Here is a 20,032-nt window from a genome sequence, read left to right on the forward strand (position 1 = left end):
GAGGAACCATGTGACCTCTGACATCATAAATTTATTTTCTGCCTCCAATCCTCCAGTGAAATAAGTTTGTGAAGTTTCGTGTTAATCGGATGAGGTGTGTTTTTCGATCCAAGATGGCCGCCAAATCATGTAACTTGTGACATCATAATTTTTACTGTGTATGCAGACATGATGGGAGATGACAGTTGCAACTTTTTGCTTCGTGGGGTTATGTGATTCCAGAGAAAACATTATTTAATATTTTTCTTGAATCCAACATGGCTGCCAAACCATGTGACCTATCAATTAGAAAATATCAAAAGGCACCAGTTCACCACTGGCTTGATATGTGTACCAAATTTCGTAAATATATCTTGAGGGGATTTGTAGTTAAGCTCCGGAAATGAAATGTGATGGACAGATGGAACCCATTCATATATCCCCCGCCAACTTCATTGGTTGGCGTGGGATAACAACAGAATCAGTAATACCCATTACCCCAACACAATGTGAATAAAGCACAACATCAGGATGAGTAACATTCTTTGATGCAACAACACATATCATGAAAACAAAGTTAACCAGAAAGCATCTGAAAATAGAAATCCCGTCCTCTGTTTTCGGGCTTCTTCGACTTCCGTATGTGAAACAGTACCTCTGACCTTTTGGCCTTTTGATCAAAATCTTTATTTGTCTTCTCCAGATTCTCATCACAGAGCATTGTTGAAAATTTTATGTCAAAAGCTCAAATGGTACAAATGTTGTGATGAACACAAGATCACATGATAATTAAACTTTCAGGTTACTTGGATGAAAAGTGTCGTTTTTTTGTCATAGTGACCTTTGCCATTTTGACCAAATTATTCATTTGTCTTCTCCATATTCTCAAAATAATATTGTTGAAAACTTGATGACAGATGCTCGAATGGTAAAAAATGTTGCAGCTCGCACAGACAGACAAAGACCGGCACAGACAGGCTCCTACAGACAGACACAGACGCAGACATAGACACAGACGGAATTGGAAAATGCTGTCTACCGCGGTGCTGTGGCGGCTAATGATAAACCAACACTGCAAATGTTATTTTCTCCAGAGCAAACAACGAATGAAATTGGACCAACAACACTCACAAAGCCAACATCAACATCCATGGAACCAGCAACAACAACACTTCCTCCACCTTCAGGTGAGGAACACCTGAACCCTCATCACATAACACATTCTCATGCCTTCTGAAGAAGTAACCCGTTTTGATAATGAAATAAAAACGACCTCTGAACCAACAGAAACACGAAACTGACTCAAAGTGAACAATTGCCCCAGTAATAACATTTACCCCTCCATGACATGTATCAAACAGAACGTAAGAATCGTTTACATTATTTTATGCAACAGCAACTCTGACCTTTCATGAAAACAAATTAAACAAGAAATCATCTGAAAATGCAAAGCCCATCCACATCCGCTTTGTATTCTTACTTCTTCTTCTTACTTGTGCTAAACATGATGAAAACAGTGAAAAAAAAAACAAACAAAGGTGTTGTTGATTTTAGGTGATCTTGACCTTTTGACTTCAAAAGCAACAGGCTTCACTGACCCAATATGCAAACCTTGCATAAATTTGTGGATAATTGGATGAAAGTTGATGACATTATGCAACCTTGACCTTTTGATTTTAAAAAACAATCAGCTTCGAGCCTTTGATTGGTGAACTAATTCAGTGACCCAGTTTGCTAATTCTTTAAATATCAGTTCAATCGAATGAAAATTGATGATATTAAGCCACTTTGACGTTTCAACCTTTTTATTTAAAAAAATAACATTCGGCTACTTGCCTTTTTTTGGCGAACTAATTTCGTGACCCTTTATGCAAATTCCTAAAATTTCACGTCAAGTGGAAGAAAATTGACAATTTTATGTGACGTTGACCTTTTGACCTTTTCACCAAATTATTAATTTGTCGTCTCGACATTCTCATGATAAAGCCATGTTGAAAATTTGATGACAACAGCTCAAATGCTAAAATAGAATTACAGCCCTTCCAGACGCAAAGACAGACTGACACACACAGAGACACACAGAAGTGATTGTTAAACCATCTCCCGCTGAGCCGATGACTGTGAACCTGCACGGCACTTGGTGGAACACGTACATTCACCAGACTGCACAGTTTACGTTTCTTATCGCACTGAGTATCCGGATCTGCATCCAGACATTAACCAAATTCTAATCATTTTGTTCTTGTCAACTCCCCAACTCATCCACCAAGTTTTGTCATTATCCATCCAAATGCTTTCGATAGATCGTGCGATTCATAGTTTTTGGCCGTATTTCTCAACGGTGATCAAGAATTATTTGAAAAAATTATCGGATTTGGATGCGGACACTGATCTTCACCAAAATCAAAGCATTTCGTCCTGTCACACTCCCAACATGTCCATCAAGTTTCGTCCAACCCCATCCATAAATATTTGAGATGTCCTGCTCAAAGACAGGCAGACCGACAGATAGGGTTGAAAACATGACCTTTGGTGGTGGAGGTAATAACGGAAATCTTATTTTCCCCAGAGGTAACAACAACCACTGAAACTGCACCAACAGTTTCAGAAGGAAAAACAACCACACCAACAGATCCAACATCAACACTTCCTCTTACTCCAGGTATGGAACAAGGAACCAAGAAACATCCATCCTTATTCCCACGAAAGAAGTGACATGCTTGAGATTGAAATTAATACCATAATGGAACCAAGAGAAACACTGCAAACTTACTCAAAATCAACAACAGTTTCAGAAATACCCATTACCCCAACACAATGTGAAGAAAGCACAACATCAGGACGAGTGACATTCTTTGATGCAACAACACCTATCATGAAAACAAAGTTAACCAGAAAACAGCTGAAAATAGAAATCCCGTCCTCTTTGTTTTCTGGCTTCTTCGACTTCCATCTGTGAAACAGAACCTCTGACCTTTTGGCCTTTTGAACAAAATCTTACTTTGTCTTCTCGAGATTCTCATCACAGAGCATTGTGGAAAATTTGATGTCAAAAGCTCAAATGGTAAAAATGTTTTGGCTTTTCAAGTTCACATTTTAATTAATAATTCATATCAATTGGATGAAAATTTTAGATTTGATGACGCATTGACCTTTGACCTTTTGAGTAAATTATTCATTTGTCTTCTCCATATTCTCAAAATAATATTGTTGAAAACTTGATGACAAAAGCTCGAATGGTAAAAAATGTTGCAGCTCGCACAGACAGACAAAGAGAGGTACAGACAGGTGCAGACAGACAGAGACAGAGAGAGGCACAGATCGGCTCATACACACACACACACACACGGAATTGAAAAACTCTGTCTTCCTCTGCACTGGGGCCGGGCAAATGATAAACCAACACTGCAAATGTTATTTTCTCCAGAGGAAACAACGAATGAAACTGGTCCAACAACACTCACAAATCCAACACCAACACCCACGGAACCAGCAACAACAACACTTCCTCGAACTACAGGTGAGGAACACCTGAACCCTCATCACATTCTCATGCCTTCTGAAGAAGTATCCCGTTTTGATAATGAAATCACAACGACCTCCGAACAAACTGAAACACTAAACTTCCTCAAAGTGAATAATTGCCCCAGTAAGAACCTTTACCCCTCCACGACATGCATTAAACAGAACATTAGAACCATTGACATTCTTTTATGCCACAGCAACTTTGAACTGTCATGAAAACAAATGAAACTCGAAAGCATCTGAAAATGCAAAGCCCACCCACATCTGCTTTGTCTTTATACTTCTTTTTCTTCTTCTTCATTATGCCAAACATGGTGAAAACAGTGACAAAAACCATACAAAGGTGTTGATGATTTTAGATCACCTTGACCTTTTGACCTCAAAAGCAAGAGGCTTCAATGACCCAATATGTAAACCCTGCACAAATTTGAGGATAATTGGATGAAACTTGATGATATTATGCAACCTTGACCTTTTGATTTTCAAAAACAATCAGCTTCGAGCCTTTGATTGGTGAACGAATTCAGTGACCCAGTTTGCTAATTCTTAAATATCACTTCAATCGAATGAAAATTGATGATATTAAGCCACTTTGACCTTTTCACCTTTTTATTTTAAAAAATAACATGGAGCTTCTTGCCTTTTATTGACGAACCAATTTATTGACCCAATGTGCAAATTCCTAAAATATCAGGTCAAGTGGATGAAAATTGACGATTTTATGTGATGCTGACCTTTTGTCCTTCTCACCAAATTATTAATTTGTTCTCCTGATAGTCTCATGATAAAGCCATGTTGAAAATTTGATGACAACAGCTCAAATGCAAAAAATAAGTTACAGCCCTTCCAGACGCAAAGACAGACTGACACACACAGACACACACACAGAAGTGATTGCAAAACATCGTCTCCTCCTGAGCAGATGATGGGGGAACGAGCATGGCACGTGGTAGAACACAAACATTCAGTCGACTGCACAGTTTACGTTTCCTATCCCACTGATAAGCTTTTTGATCATGCAGACACTGATCTTCACCAAAATCGTTGCAATTCGTACTGTCACACTCCCAAAATGTCCATCAAGTTTCGTCCAAACCCATCCATAAATTTTTGAGATGTCCTGCTCAAAGATTGGCAGATCGACAGATCGGGGTGAAAACATAACCTTTGCTGGTGGAGGTAATAATGCAACTCTTATTTTCCCCAGAGGAAACGACAACCACTGAAACTGTACCAATAGTTACAGAACAACACCAACAGATCCTATTTCCCATGAAGTAACATGCTTGAGATTGAAATTAATACCATTATGGAACCAAGAGAAACACTGCAGACTAACCCAAAATCAACAGCAGTACTCGTAATACCCATTACCTCCAACACAATTTGAACTGGAAGTGCACTCAGTGGAGCGCATACCTCCACCACGCAATGCCTGAACTACTGGAACATGTCGGGTCAAAGACATTTTTGAAAAATCATGTGATAAATCATTTTTGGCCTCATATTTCAATTATGATGAATCACTGAAAAAATTCTCATATCAAAATCTAAATTCATCAAAATCTAAACAATTCATCAATGTCACACACCCAGCCTGCTCACCAAATTTCATCCGGATCCATCAGCAGCTTTTTGAGATATCCTGCACACAAACAAACAGACAAACAAGAGGATGATGTCGTGTAGAGCACGATACTTGCAAAATCCAGTGAAAAAAATTTGGCCTGTGTTGTCCTCTTGGTTGATGTTTACCTCTAAAAATAATTTGTGGTTGAATTCAGTGACCTGAAATATAAATCCTCTTCAAATTTCAAGTCAAACGGATGAAAATTAAGGATTTTAGAAAGACCACCTTAGTTGTTGACCTTGGGCCAATGTTGACCTTTTGGTGAATGTTGACCTCAAAAATAATTGGCAGGTTGAATTTGGTGACCTGAATTCTATATCTTCTCTCAATTTCAAGTCAATTGGATGAAAATGGAGTATTTTAGAAATGTCACCTCAGTTGTTGACCTTGTGCCTATGTTGACCTTGATATTTTCCAACATTTTGTACTTGGATGACCTGTGAAGTATCAAAAGTGACTTCTTTCCACGACACAATTTCTACTTCAATGGATCATCAGTACATTCAAAAGAATTGAATGAGTGTCCAAGTCAAAGAGGTTCTTTGAACATGATGCCACTGTGTTTTGCAGGTCCTTCACCTCCAACGAATCTCACGGTGGTTGAACAGGGTGTTGGTTTTGCCACTGTGAGATGGACAGCACCGAACGATCCCAACAAAGACAGCTACATATATCATGTGACCTGTTATCAATGTGGAGACAACTTTAATTTCAAAACTGTGTACCGTACAGAGTGTGACTTTGCAAATCTTTCACCTGGAAATATTTACACAGTGAATGTATCTTCTTCCAACACCAACAACAAATTCAGCCAACCTGCAACAATAACTTTCACAGCAGGTATTTGTTCAATCTCACTCACAGCACAAAATATTTGGAAGGTTACAGCATTTTTCGATACATGATTCACTCTTCGTATTTGGATGAAACTTCCAAACACGATTTTAAATTACATTCTATGTCCTTAAAAGGTCATTTTGTGGCATTTTATTTGGTGCTGAGAGACAATTTAATGACCGTGACCATCGCTTCAATTATTCACTTTAAAAATGCTCAGGTGTTCATTATGGAAAAAATATTTGACAATTTGTTGTTTAATTATCTTATGATTAAAGCTGAATATGTTCAGTTGTCAAAAATATAAATTCTCTTTTTATTTTCCATAGTTCCCTGTGGTGGAAAACTACGAGCAGAAGGCCGGCTCTCATCCCCTGATTATCCTCAAAACATCTATTCGAACATGCACTGTGTTTGGGACATCGAAGCTCCTCTTGGACACGTTGTGTTACTGACCGTGGTGGATCTGACCGCTCTTAAAGATTCTCCATCATCACAGTGCGATGGAAGCTGGCTTGCTGTTGGATACAATCAGATATCACAGAGAGACATCACGATGTGCCATGATTCAGAAGTTGGACGGACAATTATATCTACATCCAACATGCTGCGGGTATTCTATAATAAAACTGTCGATGTCAATGTGGTACGCTTCAACGTCACCTTATCATCACAAGGTAACCTTTTTGTATTTGTTGTCTAATGATTGATATTAAGGTCATCCTTACCCCCACCACCCCCCCCCCAGATTAATCCCCAAAATCCCCTCTCCTTTGATTGTCACGATAGTATTTATTTCAAGCTTGAGTTTTTCTTATGAACATCCTTGTTGTCCTTTGATTGAAAGAAAACACTGATGTAAGAACACTTTATGCTGGGAATTACGAGCACTGTGTCCTTAATTTATTGTCATTAACATTGGGCTTTCTGTTGGTCTATCTCAATTGGTCTATCCTTACAAAACATATATTTTGTTATAGATATACCATATAAAGATCCAATGCATGTGTGAGTATCAGTTTTCCATCTACTCCGAACTCACTGGTTTCACAAAGTTGAAAATGGCACCACATTAATCACCAGGGACTTGAACAATGTAGGATCAAAAAAACATTCATTTGGACAAAATATTTTCATCATTCACATCGATAATAACCATAAATATCCAGACAAAGCTTGCACACACAAGTTGGAGACGAGCACATAATAAGAAGATATCCCCCAAGAATGTTGATATCAGGCACCTGGGACATCCAGAAGCCTTTGTTCTCCAGGATTGAAGCAGAGTGAAATGGATAAAACAGACTCACAAGGGCTTTGGGTGCAGGAGGACGACAATTGGCCCATTAAACCTGCACGACATCAGCACCACATTAATTCAATCTCAAAGTTTATCAACTTTAATTCACTGGTTGTAGTGATATGGGGATGTGAACAGTGGGGAAGCTCAGACATCACCAAGGTGCTGTATCTATATGGTGTTTTATTTGTATAATAAGATGCATTGTCTGTTTGCCCTTTTTGCATGTCCTTCACATGCACTGGTTGCACAAAATTGAAAATGGTACCAGATGAATCACCAACGATCTCAGCGGCACAGGGTCAAACAAGAATAACAGCATTGCGGTCAAAACCTGTGACATAATAATCCCCCCCACCCCCCTCACCGGGGGGGGGGGAGTAAAGGAAAGTGGAATTATGCTCCTGTATGGTAGCCGGTGGAAGCCAAAAATATGTGTGAACATCAAAAATTATTTTTGGGATAAAAAGAATGCTAAATCTGTCAGTTTTAATGCACATTTATGTTTGACAATTCCTCTCTGAAAAATTGGCATCTCCACTTTCAGTCCCAGGATTTCTCCATCCGAGGTCTCCTGTGTTATTTCCTCACCACTCTTAAATCGACTTCCAAATGGTAACAAGCGATATACTGTTCAAATTTTAGAAGTAAAATCACTTTCCTCTCTGATTTCCAAAAATGTAACATTGAAGATTTACGTTTCAAGCGGTGTATAAATGCAATACAGCACCACGTGCTCCAATTTCCCCAATTTCTTTAAGTCGTTTTTATTATGATAACGAGTGTGGTTCGGTTCGCGACACTCGCCACTCCATACGACATTGCAGAGATTGATGTCACAGATTTGCTGTGTTGGCGTCAATGACAGCAATCATAACAGAAACATTTATTTTCAACAAATTTATTTGTAATATTGATGACATATTTATTTGAAATTTATTTGTGATATAAAAATGTTGAAGTGGTCTAAATGGTCAAGGGACTCATCTGTCTAATTTGTCTGAATGGCGGAGGGGTGTAAATGGTGTTAAGGTCTTCAGGGTCTAAAGGGTCTTCAGGGTTAAAAGGGTCTGATGGGTCTTTTGGGTCCCTGGGGGTCTTTTGGGTCCTCATGGTCTTTTGGGTCTTCATAGTCTTTTGGGTCCTCAGGGTCTTTCGGGGTCTTGGGGGTCTCAAAGGATCTTCATCGGTCTCAGCATTCTAAAGCATCAAAACATACATTTCAAGAGTACACAATTAATAGATGTTTGTGCATGAAGTCAGGGTGCAACTGACATTCAAACAATACGTAATGCAGAGACGTTCAAACAGTACGTAATTAATAGACATACATATAGTCAAACACCTTCACTGAAAAAGGAATATTCCAATAGAATGTACTTTACAGACGTTCATGTGGTCAGAAACTAACGTTCAAACAGGACATGATTGATAGGCATACAGTCTTTAAGGAAGTCATTCATTTTTTGCCATTCCTCGTGATATTCAATTGCCTCATTTTCCAAATCAGTTATTAACGATGTTCTTATTGGGGCCAATCTGTTAGATAAAAACATGCAATAATTATTGGTTGGACAGTGGTTGGACTTCTCCCTTTCTCTCTCCCTTTCTTCCCTTTCATACTTTCCTTCCCTTTCTTCCCTTTCTCTCATCCCTTTCTACGTTCCTTTCTCTCTCCCTTTCGTCCACACTCTCTCATTGCCTTCCCTTTCTATTCATCATTTTTACTCGTCATAATTATTCTTTCGCTCCTCACCTCTTCCTCTTCGTACCTGTGTCTTTCATTCCTCTATAATCTATTCTCACCCACTTTGCACTATTTATATTGGGAAGGCAGATGCCAAATCAAAACAGGCAAGGGCAATGGACCTCACTCCAAAACCAGTCCACAGACAAAATTAAACACAACTGCATAATCTCCTGCTTTGTTCACCCCAACTGTGCTGCTTTGCCCGGCAAGGCACGGCCAACCGCAAATCCACGTTCCCTGCCCTCCACCTCTCCAAAACATCCACCTCCATGGCATGCAGTTAAACTGTTGAAGTTAACAGGAAGGTTAGGTATGGGAGCATGCGCTGGAGCATCGCTTCACTGCATCCACTTTCCCTCGGTACTCCAGGGGTCTCCATCTGGCCATCCCCAAGGCAGATGCTTGGCCCATCCCCACCTCCTTGAAAGGCCAGTCAACCCGCTGCAACCTCGAGGCAAGCGGTCATCCCGTTGGCCTTCTCCACTCATGAGGCTCCCTTTCTGACAGAATCTGGTAAGCAGGATCAGGTCAGGGTCAGGTAAGGGAGCATGTGCCAGAACAGCGCGTCGCTGCGTCCACTTTTCCGCCGGTACTCCAGGGGCCTCCGCCTGGCCTTCCCCCAGGCAGATGCCAGACCCATCCCCATCTCCTTGAGATGCCTGCCAACCTGCTCCAACCACGAGGCACGTGGTCGGCCCATTGGCCTCCTCCACTCACGAGACTCCCTCGCTGAGAGAATCTGGTGAGCAGGATCAGCGTCAGGAAAACGAGCCACATGTCCATACGCCGCAACTGACGCTCACGGACCATGCAGGTAACAAATCTCATCCGAGTCTCTCTCAGCAACCGCTCGTTGGACACAAAATCTGACCTGTGATAGCCAAGGATTCTCCGAAGAGACCTAGTACCAAAGGAATTTAGTCTCCGTCTCAGATCCTTGGTCAGAGTCCAAGTCTCGCATCTATAGAGCAAGACTGGAAGCACCAAGGACCTGAAGACTCGGACTTTCGTCCTCCCGCACAGGTACCGGCAGCACCACACCCCATGATCCAGTGAATCCATGACTCCCCAGGCCCGACCCAGTTGTCTATTGATCTCTGACTCACAACCAGCAGAGACATGAATATCACTGCCAAGGTAAGTGAATCTCTCCATGACCTCAACATCCTCACCCCAAACAGGCACAGACAGGACAGCAGCATCCAAGATGTCATTGAAAGCCTGGATCGTAGTTTTGACCCAAGAAACCCGTAATCCCAGTGGCTCCGACTCCTCATTCAGCACCTCAAGGGCCCCGAAAAGTTTATCTAATGTCTCCGCAAAGATAACTGCATCATCTGCGAAATCAAGGTCCGAGATCTTGACATTCCCAAACGATGTACCGCAGCTTGATCTTTCCAACATCCTCCCTAAAATCCAGTCCATACAAGTGCTGAAAAGTGTGGGGGCCAGTGCACACCCCTGACGAACTCCAGTAACAACTGGAAATAAGTCAGAGATGGTACCACCACACTTCACGGCACTCTCAGCACCAGAGTAGAGTTCAGACATCAGATCGATCAGTTTTGGTGGCACCCCACGAAGACCAAGAATCCTCCAGAGGGCATCCCGATTCACTGAATCAAACGCTTTACAGAGATCAACATAGGCTGCAAGCAGCCCCTGCCGAAACTCTCATCTGCGTTCGGTGAGGACACGAAGAGCAAGGATACGGTCAATCGTTGACCTCTTTGGTGTAAAGCCTGACTGCTCTGGACGCTGGTGCTCAAGCAGATGGTGGCGAACCCGATCAAGAATTATCCGAGCAAAGACCTTGCTGCGGCACTGAGAGCAGCGTCACCCCTCGGTAGTTGTTGCAGTCTTGGCGATCACCCTTCCCTTTCCAGAGAGGGAAAACAAGGCCCCTCTTCCAATTAGTTGGGATGATGCCTGTGTTCCAGGCAGAGCACAAAACTGCATGCAACGACACGAGTGCAGCATTTCCACCAGCCTTGAGAAGTTCGGCATGATTGCCATGGATCGTAGAAGCTTTGCCCCGTTTCAACCGGTTCACCACAGCCCGTGTTTCCACAAGGGAAGAAGGACCACAATTGATTGGAGGGTCAGCAACAGGGATTGTAACTCCCTTGACGTCTAACTCGACAGCTGGTGGATCAGCCTGGTACAACCGCTCAAAGCAACCGGCCCAGCGGGCCTTCACTTCAGACTCCTCTGTTAAGAGCCTACCACTCTGCTCTAACTGCAGTGCTCCGAGGGATGGGCTTGGATGAACGCAATGCGCGAATTCCCCTGAAAGCGGCATGAGAATCACCTGTCCACAGGTGATTGCATTATTTTTCTTTCCTTCATATTCTTACCGTTTGAAGAGCACAATATTTTGCCACATTTGATACATGTATGGTGTTGTGTAAATAAATGTTACATCCTTTTTTGGAACTCCATCAATTTGGCTTCAACATGCTTTGCGAAACGAAGCATCACTTGCTCATTCCAGCATGTTCGGTCTGCTTTAAGTTTGCTCCATTTCCACTCAAGCTTCTTGCCTGGCTTGTGATCGCTGAAAAATCAAAAACTGGCACAGGCTTTTTCAAGAACAACAAGAAGAAACATTGAATCAATTGCAGAGCCTCGCCGGGGAGTATAGATTATTTTATAATTGAGGGTGAACGATCAATATGAAAGTAGATCTGCATGTGGACTCACACATTGACTGTCCTGAAGACCAATTTTAATACCCTCTCTGATCCCTTTGGTAATGGGTGAGGCTAAATGAGCTCCTCAGATGCAAAAGACACAAATTCAGAAGTAATGATTCTCCGGCACAAGTTAATTTAGTGAATCAGGAGACATTACTTGTTTGTTTTGAATCGAAGTCAGTGAATCATGAGTCAAACTGATGTGCATATGAAATCTTGTGATGGAGTAACATACTGACAATTGCCTGTGGAGTAATACTGTAAAGCTGTGCAATTATACCGCCTTAATCGAAACCTATAACATTAAAATTAATCAATCAACATATTCGTTTAAAAACAAAGTGTAATCGTTGAATTCAGGGGCAAAAAGTGCACGTGAGATCCTCATCTGGAATTCCAGAATTACTGCCAACTAGTAACTACCCCTCAAATGTTTGTTCAACTTCTGTGGACGATAACATTTAATTCACTGAATGCTCTTCAAATCTGAAAATCCATGACAGCTTTATGAGCTTGTGTCCTGTTTCCAACAGATATCAATGAATGTGACAATTCAACTTTGTGCGTGAAAAATGCCGATTGCATCAACCTGAATGGAACCTACAACTGCACCTGCCGGGAAGGATTTGTTGGAAACGGTGATATTTCCTGTGAAGGTGTGTTGGCTTGATTCATGCACTGAATGATTTTAACTCAATCAGGATCAGATTCATTTAACAGTAATCTGTCACTCAGAGTTTGAAGTTTTTGAGATGCCTCGACTGTTTACCACAAATAGCTTAACCCGTGGAAAGAAAGCCACACAGATTGAATGAATTAATAATTTATTATACAAGAGAGTCTCAATATTTTCTCTCAATCATTTCACATTGCAACAGATTTTAAAGGAAATTGTCTGAGATTCTCTTGTTTCATCACTTCATTCTGCCTGAGAATACTTATTCATGTTTTGTTGTTGATGATTATTTAACTGAGAACAATATGATGATATGAGTTGAATATTTTTGTTCTGAATTTCTTCTACAACAGATATTGATGAATGTACAACTCAAAATATATGTGGAAATCACTCGGTATGCTTGAACGTGATCGGTTCTTATAATTGCTCATGTGAGAAAGGCTATAACGGAGATCCCTGCATGGGTGAGTTTTTCTTTAATACCAATCCACATGGTCAGCTTGATGTAAAATATACAAAATTACTGTCATACATCAAATTACCCCGGCACATTTATCGATTGGCTTTTAAAATCATCTTGTATGGGGAAAGGAGGTCGGGGGATCCACAGCTCAATTGTGCTGAAAATAGTTTGGAACTTGTGCTGAGTGGCTTTGATTTACTCATATCAGGGATTTGTCAGTGGTAATTTGCATGCTAAAGTGTGCACCAAGGAGGTGATGACGGTAAACTGAGCAGAATAGGTTCATACTCTGTTGTGTAAAATCTCATGTACAGGTGAGGCCAGGTGGAGGACTTCGGCAGAAAGGCACCGAGAAAGCGCTGCATGCTGGAAAGGACAAACATGGTCCATTTTGCCCAGAATTGCAGACCATAATGTAACAGTTAGCTGTGGAGCCCTGGAGAGGGGCGGAATACTTTTGAGGCGCCGTCCCACAGGTTACTATGGTCCGGAAGATGGCGTCATCCACATTCAATTGGCAGTCAATGACGGGATGAGCCGCTTGCTGGAAAGTGGTCCCAGAGGAGGTAAACACCAAGTCCACACATGCACACAGCAGTTGGACCTTGGATCTTGGATCTTGGAGAGACAACACCTCACTCTTTTTTGTTGCTTTGCTGGAGAAAGATCACACCAGGACACGCGAATACCATCTCCCGACCATCTTACCTCGTCGCCATTTCTCCTTATTGTCATTGTTCCGCACCGACTCGGACTTGGCCCTGTGCCACACCATCTCGTATGACATCCATGACCATGGATTCTTTAAGTAACAATGTTTTACAATTTATTGTCACCTCGTTCTCAACAATAAATCCCTGGATAAACATCGCTCGCTGCACCTTCAGTATCATAAACAATTGTACTTTTATTCATGAGAAATCGATCACGAAATCAGATTTTGTTGCCATCTTCTGAGAGCAGAATTTCCTTGATAGTTGTCGTTTTTATGACAGTACAATGGAGTCCAATAATTTTTAGTGCAATCTCTCGTAGTCCTTTCAAAGTTCTCGGTTCCTCATTCTCAAAGATAGCGATTTGAACATGCTATTTGAACATGTTTCACTTCCTATCTTTTCTCCTGGACTGCAGAACCCTGACGAAAAGATGGACATTCATTTTTATAGAGGCCGCCCCTATGGGCAGCACCCAAAAGGCAGCTCGGTCAAGGAGGACAAAGAGGAATGGTTAGATGGATGCATATGAGTCGAGACTGGAGAGGTGGGTCAAGAGTCCACAAGGAGGAGGATGGAGACCTCACTTGGTGGAGAAGCCTCATGTGGGATCTACCCAAACTGCGATCACCCTGTGTTTATGGAGGGTCTGCAGGAAAAAGGACAAAGTGGACCACGTGGCCAAGTCGAAGGCTGACCCATCGATGGCCCTTCTTGTTAGTGGCTCTTGTCGCCGTCCTGGTCTGAAGAGTTGACACCATTGAGTCTGGAGTGGTGCTGAGGTGTCATCAACCAAACGGCTATCTCCTTGGGTTAACCTGAGGTGGTCCTTTCAGGTGGGTGCCTGCAATGTCCTACTCCTAAGAGAGGGTGATCATCTGTCTCTGTTATCAACTGAGCTCAGATGTTTGGACATCGGTATTGCAGCACTCTGAGGTTCGGAGAAAGGATTGCGGTGAGATCATGGTGGGTAGTTACAAATATAATTGGTCTGGTCATTCTGATGGTTACCATGCCCAAGGAGTTGCTGTAGCTGTGTCCAATAATATGACTCCAATGATAATTGAGGTTACACTGGTCAAACAGCGTATTATGAGATGAAGGATTCATCACTCCTTGGGTGTCATTTCCCTGGTCTCTGGATATGCTTTGACTGAGGCGAATGATCTCGCCGTAAAGGACGCGTTCCATGCTGTGCTCGAGTCTGTTGTTGATCAGTGCCCCAGCCGAGATACTCTTCTTGTCTTGGGGGATTTCAATGGATCGAATGGCACTGACAGGGATGGCTATGAGACATCTGTATGTCCCCATGGGTCTGGAACTATGAACCAGAATAGCACTAAGTTCCTTGACTTTGCAAGAAGGCGTCGACTTAGGGTGGCTGGTTCATGGTTTCAGTGCTCATATCCTCATTGCTGGACTTGGCATTCCAACGCTGGTGGTGTGGCAAAGGAAATTAACCATGTAATCGTTGATGGTTGTTGGAGGATGATCCAGAACTGCAGGGTCCACCAGAGTGCTCAGTTCCTCAATGCCGACCACAGGCTTGTTGTTGCAACTCTGAAGTTGCAATTTAAATCTGGGAGAATGGTACCATCCCAGCCTCGGCTTGATGTTGGCAAGCTCAAGGATGAGATGGTAGCTGAGGAGTTTGCAAGCAGGCTGTGTGGGGATTTGGGGGGCCTGGTTGCTTTGGGAGATCCTGAAGAGTTGTGGAGTGCCTTCAAGACCACCATCCTTGATGTTGCGGGTGGATGTCTTGGAACTCACCGTCGGGTGAAGAAGAAGTCCATCTTTCTTCTTTGTTTGTTTGTGTGATTGTTTGTCTGTTTGTCTGCACAGAATGTACCGACGGAGGCCACAGTCACGACCTCGTGGTTGCCAGGATCAGGACTTGTTATCATTTTTCAACCGAGTTCCTCCATAAAGTGTGTATAATTAGAATGTGAGTACGTCTCCAAAGACTGTATGGTACAATTGGAATGTGAGTATGTCCACAGAACAAGTATAATAAAACCACACTGAACAAGTCTGGATGAGGGGATGCAATCTTTGATTGCTTGTTCCAGTTATTTAGTTATTCCATGTTATACTTACTACCCTCATTGCAGTTCAAGTTCCCTATTGTTTCTCAGCAAACTGCTTTTCCAGTATTAAAATAATTTGTTTAACAAGCATTAAAAATACTACTTGTAGAATTTTACATTTCACAAGGAAATGCTGTCTCTTTCATGTTAAAGTAACTAAATTCACTGAATTAAAATGTACTGCCATTATTTTGAAAAATTTCCTTTCATGTCACACAGATGTGGATGAATGCAAAGGGAACAATGATTGTCATTCCAATGCAACCTGTTCCAATACGGATGGTGGCCATAACTGTACCTGCAAGGGAGGATTTGCTGGCAATGGATCGGTTTGCACAGATGTTGATGAATGTGAAAGAAGCATCAACGATTGTGATCCGAACACCACGTTGTGTGTAAATGTAATTGGAAATTACCTGTGTGAATGTCGCACTGGATATGGAAACCTTTCTGCAGGAAAATGTGAAGGTAAGGTTTTCGGGAAATATTTTGGGGGGTGGGGGGAGGGGTGGGGGGAATGGAATATAATCAAACTCCCATTGTTTATCAAGTTTGCTGCAGCAAAGTTATTCAGAAGAGATGCTTTTTGTCTGCAATTATCGGTAACTTTAAAGATCCCATGGGAGCTCACAACACTGCTGCTCCAAATTCTTCATAATCGTTCCCGTTATTTGGGTGCCATCTTGACTTTGTTTGTTTTTATGCGACCAGTGGTCGGGACAGCCCACGGGGTATTGTGAGGGTTAAACTACTTCCTTTTGGATGGTGGATGAAAGTCGTGCTCATTACAGACGGCACACTCACGAATCACAATCACAGAGCCAAATGACATGAATAGTGAAACATATGTTGGTGAATTAACATGCATTATGGTCGGCACATGGGCAAGAGGACACATGGGCGACAGGATCACATAACTTCTGGTTCTGGGATTTTTTCACATGTTGCTCAAATCTGGAGCTGCCATTTCCACCTTACCAAAACTGAGTTTTCCAAACTGGATTAGTCGTGTCGCATTATTCGTCTAACTGTTATTGTTTGATCCCGTTCAATATTTAATATTCATGCGATCATTGTTTTGACCCTTTTGTTTCATATTGTCAAAGCCTGAATGGCCTTCCCTCAGATAGAAAGTGTATCTTGTTTTTATCCTGGGTATTTTCCCAGGTTGCACGCTTCCATTTCCACAACACTACCCCATTTCCTGTCCTCGTTTCTTAATATCAAAATAAACCAACAAACAACAACAATCAGTCATATAGTGGTACTTACGAAATTGTCAACTTGACTTCTGACCTTGTCTACTAAAAGCTGTCTTGAGAGAAGGTAGCGACGCAAACCAGAAGTTTCTACGGTGACTCTGTACCAAACCATCAAAAATTGAATGTTTGACCTCACTGTGACCTTGACCTTTTACCGATTTTGACCAAAATCTAATCAGCACTGGTCCTCAACCTCCTGAATTACGTGGTGTAATTTGACATTGGTAGTTTCTTCCGTTCTCGAGTTATGTTTTGGATGTTTGACCTCACTGGGACCTTGACCTTTGACCGATTTTGACCAGAATCTAATCAGCGCTAGCCATCACCCTCCTGAATGATGTGGTGTAATTTGACATTGGTAGCTTCTTCTGTTCTCGAGTTACGGCTGATTAACGTTACGTAAAGGTTGCATTCGACGCCCCCCCCCAACTCGAAAGGACGCCGGGGCGAGCGTGATGACGTCAGCGCGCACACGCAAAACCTTTACGTGACTCAACGACGCATCTGCTCGAGCGCGCTGCACCACGTGACGAGCCGTGACGCGGCAGGTTAAATATTTTTTATACAATCTAGAAACGTCTCCAAAACATCCGATTTTTACCAGAATTTCGACAACCCAGTGTTAAGCGTCCTCAGCGATCGCAAAAACCGAAGACACAATTAAAACCGAAGTTAAAACAAACTCGTAACGTCGACCGAACCAAAAATACTCCATTCTCCACAGGAATTTACAGAATTATTTAATATTATTTTATAACACTGAAAATTTTTAAACAGCCATAACTTGACGAATTGACACACAAATTCCGCTGAAATTACGTCGATCTTCCAAATTCACGCTCCGTCAACAATACCTGTGGTAACTTTTCTCGAGTTATCATGTTTTTGATGTTTGACCTCACTGTGACCTTGACTTATGAACGATTTTGACCAAAATCTAATCAGCGCCAGTCATCACCCTTCGGAATCACGTGGTGTAATTTCACATTGGTAGATTCTTCCGTTCTCGAGTTATCGTGCCTACAAACACACAAACACACAAACAAGCAGTCATAGACTGGTACTTACGAAATCGTCAACTTGACCTCTGACCTTGTCTAATAAAAGCTGTCTCCAGAGAAGGTAGCGACGCAAACCAGAAGTTTCTTCGATGATTCTGTACCAAACCATCAAAAATCCAATGTTTGACCTCACTGTGACCTTGACCTTTGACCGATTTTGACCAAAATCTGAGAAGCACAAGCCATCACCCCTGGTGTAATTTGACATTGGTAGCTTCTTCCGTTCTCGAGTTATCGTGCCTAGAAACAAACAAACACACACACAAACAAACACACACACACACAAACAAACACACAAACAGATGACGGAAGTCATCAATATACTTACGAAATCTTTAGATTTGGTAACAAACAGAGTCCGGAAGTGATCAATATACTTACGAAATCTTTAGACATGTATATATATATATATATATATATATATATATATATATATATATATATATATATATATATATATATATATATACATATATATTGTTGTGGTTACCAGATTCGCAAACCACCATTCAGGTCCCTTAGGTGAGGTATCTCGGTAAGTGCATGTGTAGTTAGGCCCAAACCCGTTGTCTAGTGGGAATACATGTCATTTATACGTGCTGCGACTCTTCAGGATAGCCGTTTTTCTTTTACTATCTTTATTTTGGACCAACCGCCGTGATTACCATCACAACCACAACAACAACCACCAACCACAACGCCGCTTCACCACAACCGCCACGACCTTTACCGTCACAACTCACCACCATCGCATCACCGTCATCTCGCGCCACTCATGGGCACCGATGCTGGACTCGTGTAGGGCGCACGTTGAACAGCGTGTACAAAATCACGGATTTTGTGCTTCAAAAACGGATCAAAAACGACACACGCCTACTTTTTGCCGTCCAATCGGTGAGCGAGGGGCGATTTGGCCCCGCCTCCAGAACGATCGATATATGCAAATTTGTGGATCAAAAAGCCTTCACGCCCACTTTTTCTCGGGCCAATGGGGAGCGAGGTGAAAGGTCAAAGGGAGGGGGTCAAAGGCGAAGTTACGGGGGGATAAAAGGACGGTGTTCGTCAGTTAGAAGAGAGTCGCAAAGGAGAACGAAGAGTCGAACGAGAAGGAGTCGCAAACGAGAACGAAAGAAGTCTGGAGCCCGAAGCCTGCAGTGGCTGGAGAAGCTGAAGAGAGTCGGACGAGGGGGTGCTCGCGTCGGTGCCAGGAGCTGCACGCCCGAGGGAGGCCGGCAGCGCGACCTGGCCGAGGTGGAGACGCACACCAGGGATAATAAAGATCCTCTATACCCCGAGCATCAGCAACCCCCTCCTGTTTCCCCCCGCGCTGAGATAGTGCGACTAAGGGGGCCCCGTTCCCACCCCCTGCCAGGCACTGTCCACGAGGCCCGCGGGTTGCGGGGCCATCGCCGCTCCGCGTCTCATCACCAGACGGGTAGGCCCGACCCGGTCTCGGCCTCAGGCCTACCTCATTCTTGGGGGATTTCTTTTCCTTGGTTTTGGGTATGTGTTGTCGGCGCCGTCTGTGAAGTAGAATTGTATAAGTGTTGCCGTGTGCTCGGTAGTCGGTATTAGCTCTGCACTGTGTTTTCACTTTTATGTTTGCTTTTTGTGTAAATGGAATTGTGTTTTCTTTTTTTGTGTGCATTTGGTGGAATTGTATTTGTGTGCTTTCCGTTCGTCGCGAATAAATGTGCTTTATTGTTGAACTGTTCTCCCGCTTCGCTTCGTCTTTTCCTCCATTGAATCCCCATCTTGCTTCACGTAAAGGGTTGGTAGTGGGCTGAATACGCCCGATAATTAATCGAACCGTCGAGGTCGACGATAACACCGCTCGGTTATTCTGATAGTACGGAACGGGTCGCTTAAGTGGCCCGTGTCCGAAGTCGACCTGCGGCGAGGTGCGATCGCCCGGTCTACCCTCCGCGTGGGTACTTAGGTAGTTCGAATTTGGCGAGCAACCCTATCCCACGCGGGGGCTGATTGGCTCGATCGCGGTGAGACCGAAAGGTCCACCCGTGACTGGTTCCCGGCGTTAGTCCGAGAGGGT

At 42.7% G+C, this 20,032-nt stretch overlaps 1 protein-coding gene across 50 annotated transcripts in view; it reads left to right on the top strand.

The window, feature by feature from the left end:
* Positions 1-20,032, top strand: part of LOC147019121 (uncharacterized) — a 145,252-nt gene that overhangs the window by 57,487 nt on the left and 67,733 nt on the right. For 37 of the 50 annotated variants that reach the window (XM_085899975.1, XM_085899955.1, XM_085899956.1 and 34 more), the window contains 8 exons: positions 1,074-1,166; positions 2,549-2,641; positions 3,407-3,499; positions 5,705-5,974; positions 6,301-6,648; positions 12,251-12,373; positions 12,747-12,860; positions 15,879-16,127. In XM_085899975.1, coding sequence (XP_085756101.1) covers positions 1,074-1,166; positions 2,549-2,641; positions 3,407-3,499; positions 5,705-5,974; positions 6,301-6,648; positions 12,251-12,373; positions 12,747-12,860; positions 15,879-16,127 — 1,383 coding nt within the window. The remainder of the gene's footprint in view (positions 1-1,073; positions 1,167-2,548; positions 2,642-3,406; positions 3,500-5,704; positions 5,975-6,300; positions 6,649-12,250; positions 12,374-12,746; positions 12,861-15,878; positions 16,128-20,032) is intronic. The other 13 variants (XM_085899950.1, XM_085899963.1, XM_085899986.1 and 10 more) reach the window with 8 other exon arrangements.

Source organism: Eptatretus burgeri, chromosome 10, assembly GCF_056783735.1.
Source record: "Eptatretus burgeri isolate ZD-2024b chromosome 10, Ebu_testis_v1, whole genome shotgun sequence".
Taxonomy (NCBI): Eukaryota; Metazoa; Chordata; class Myxini; order Myxiniformes; family Myxinidae; genus Eptatretus; species Eptatretus burgeri.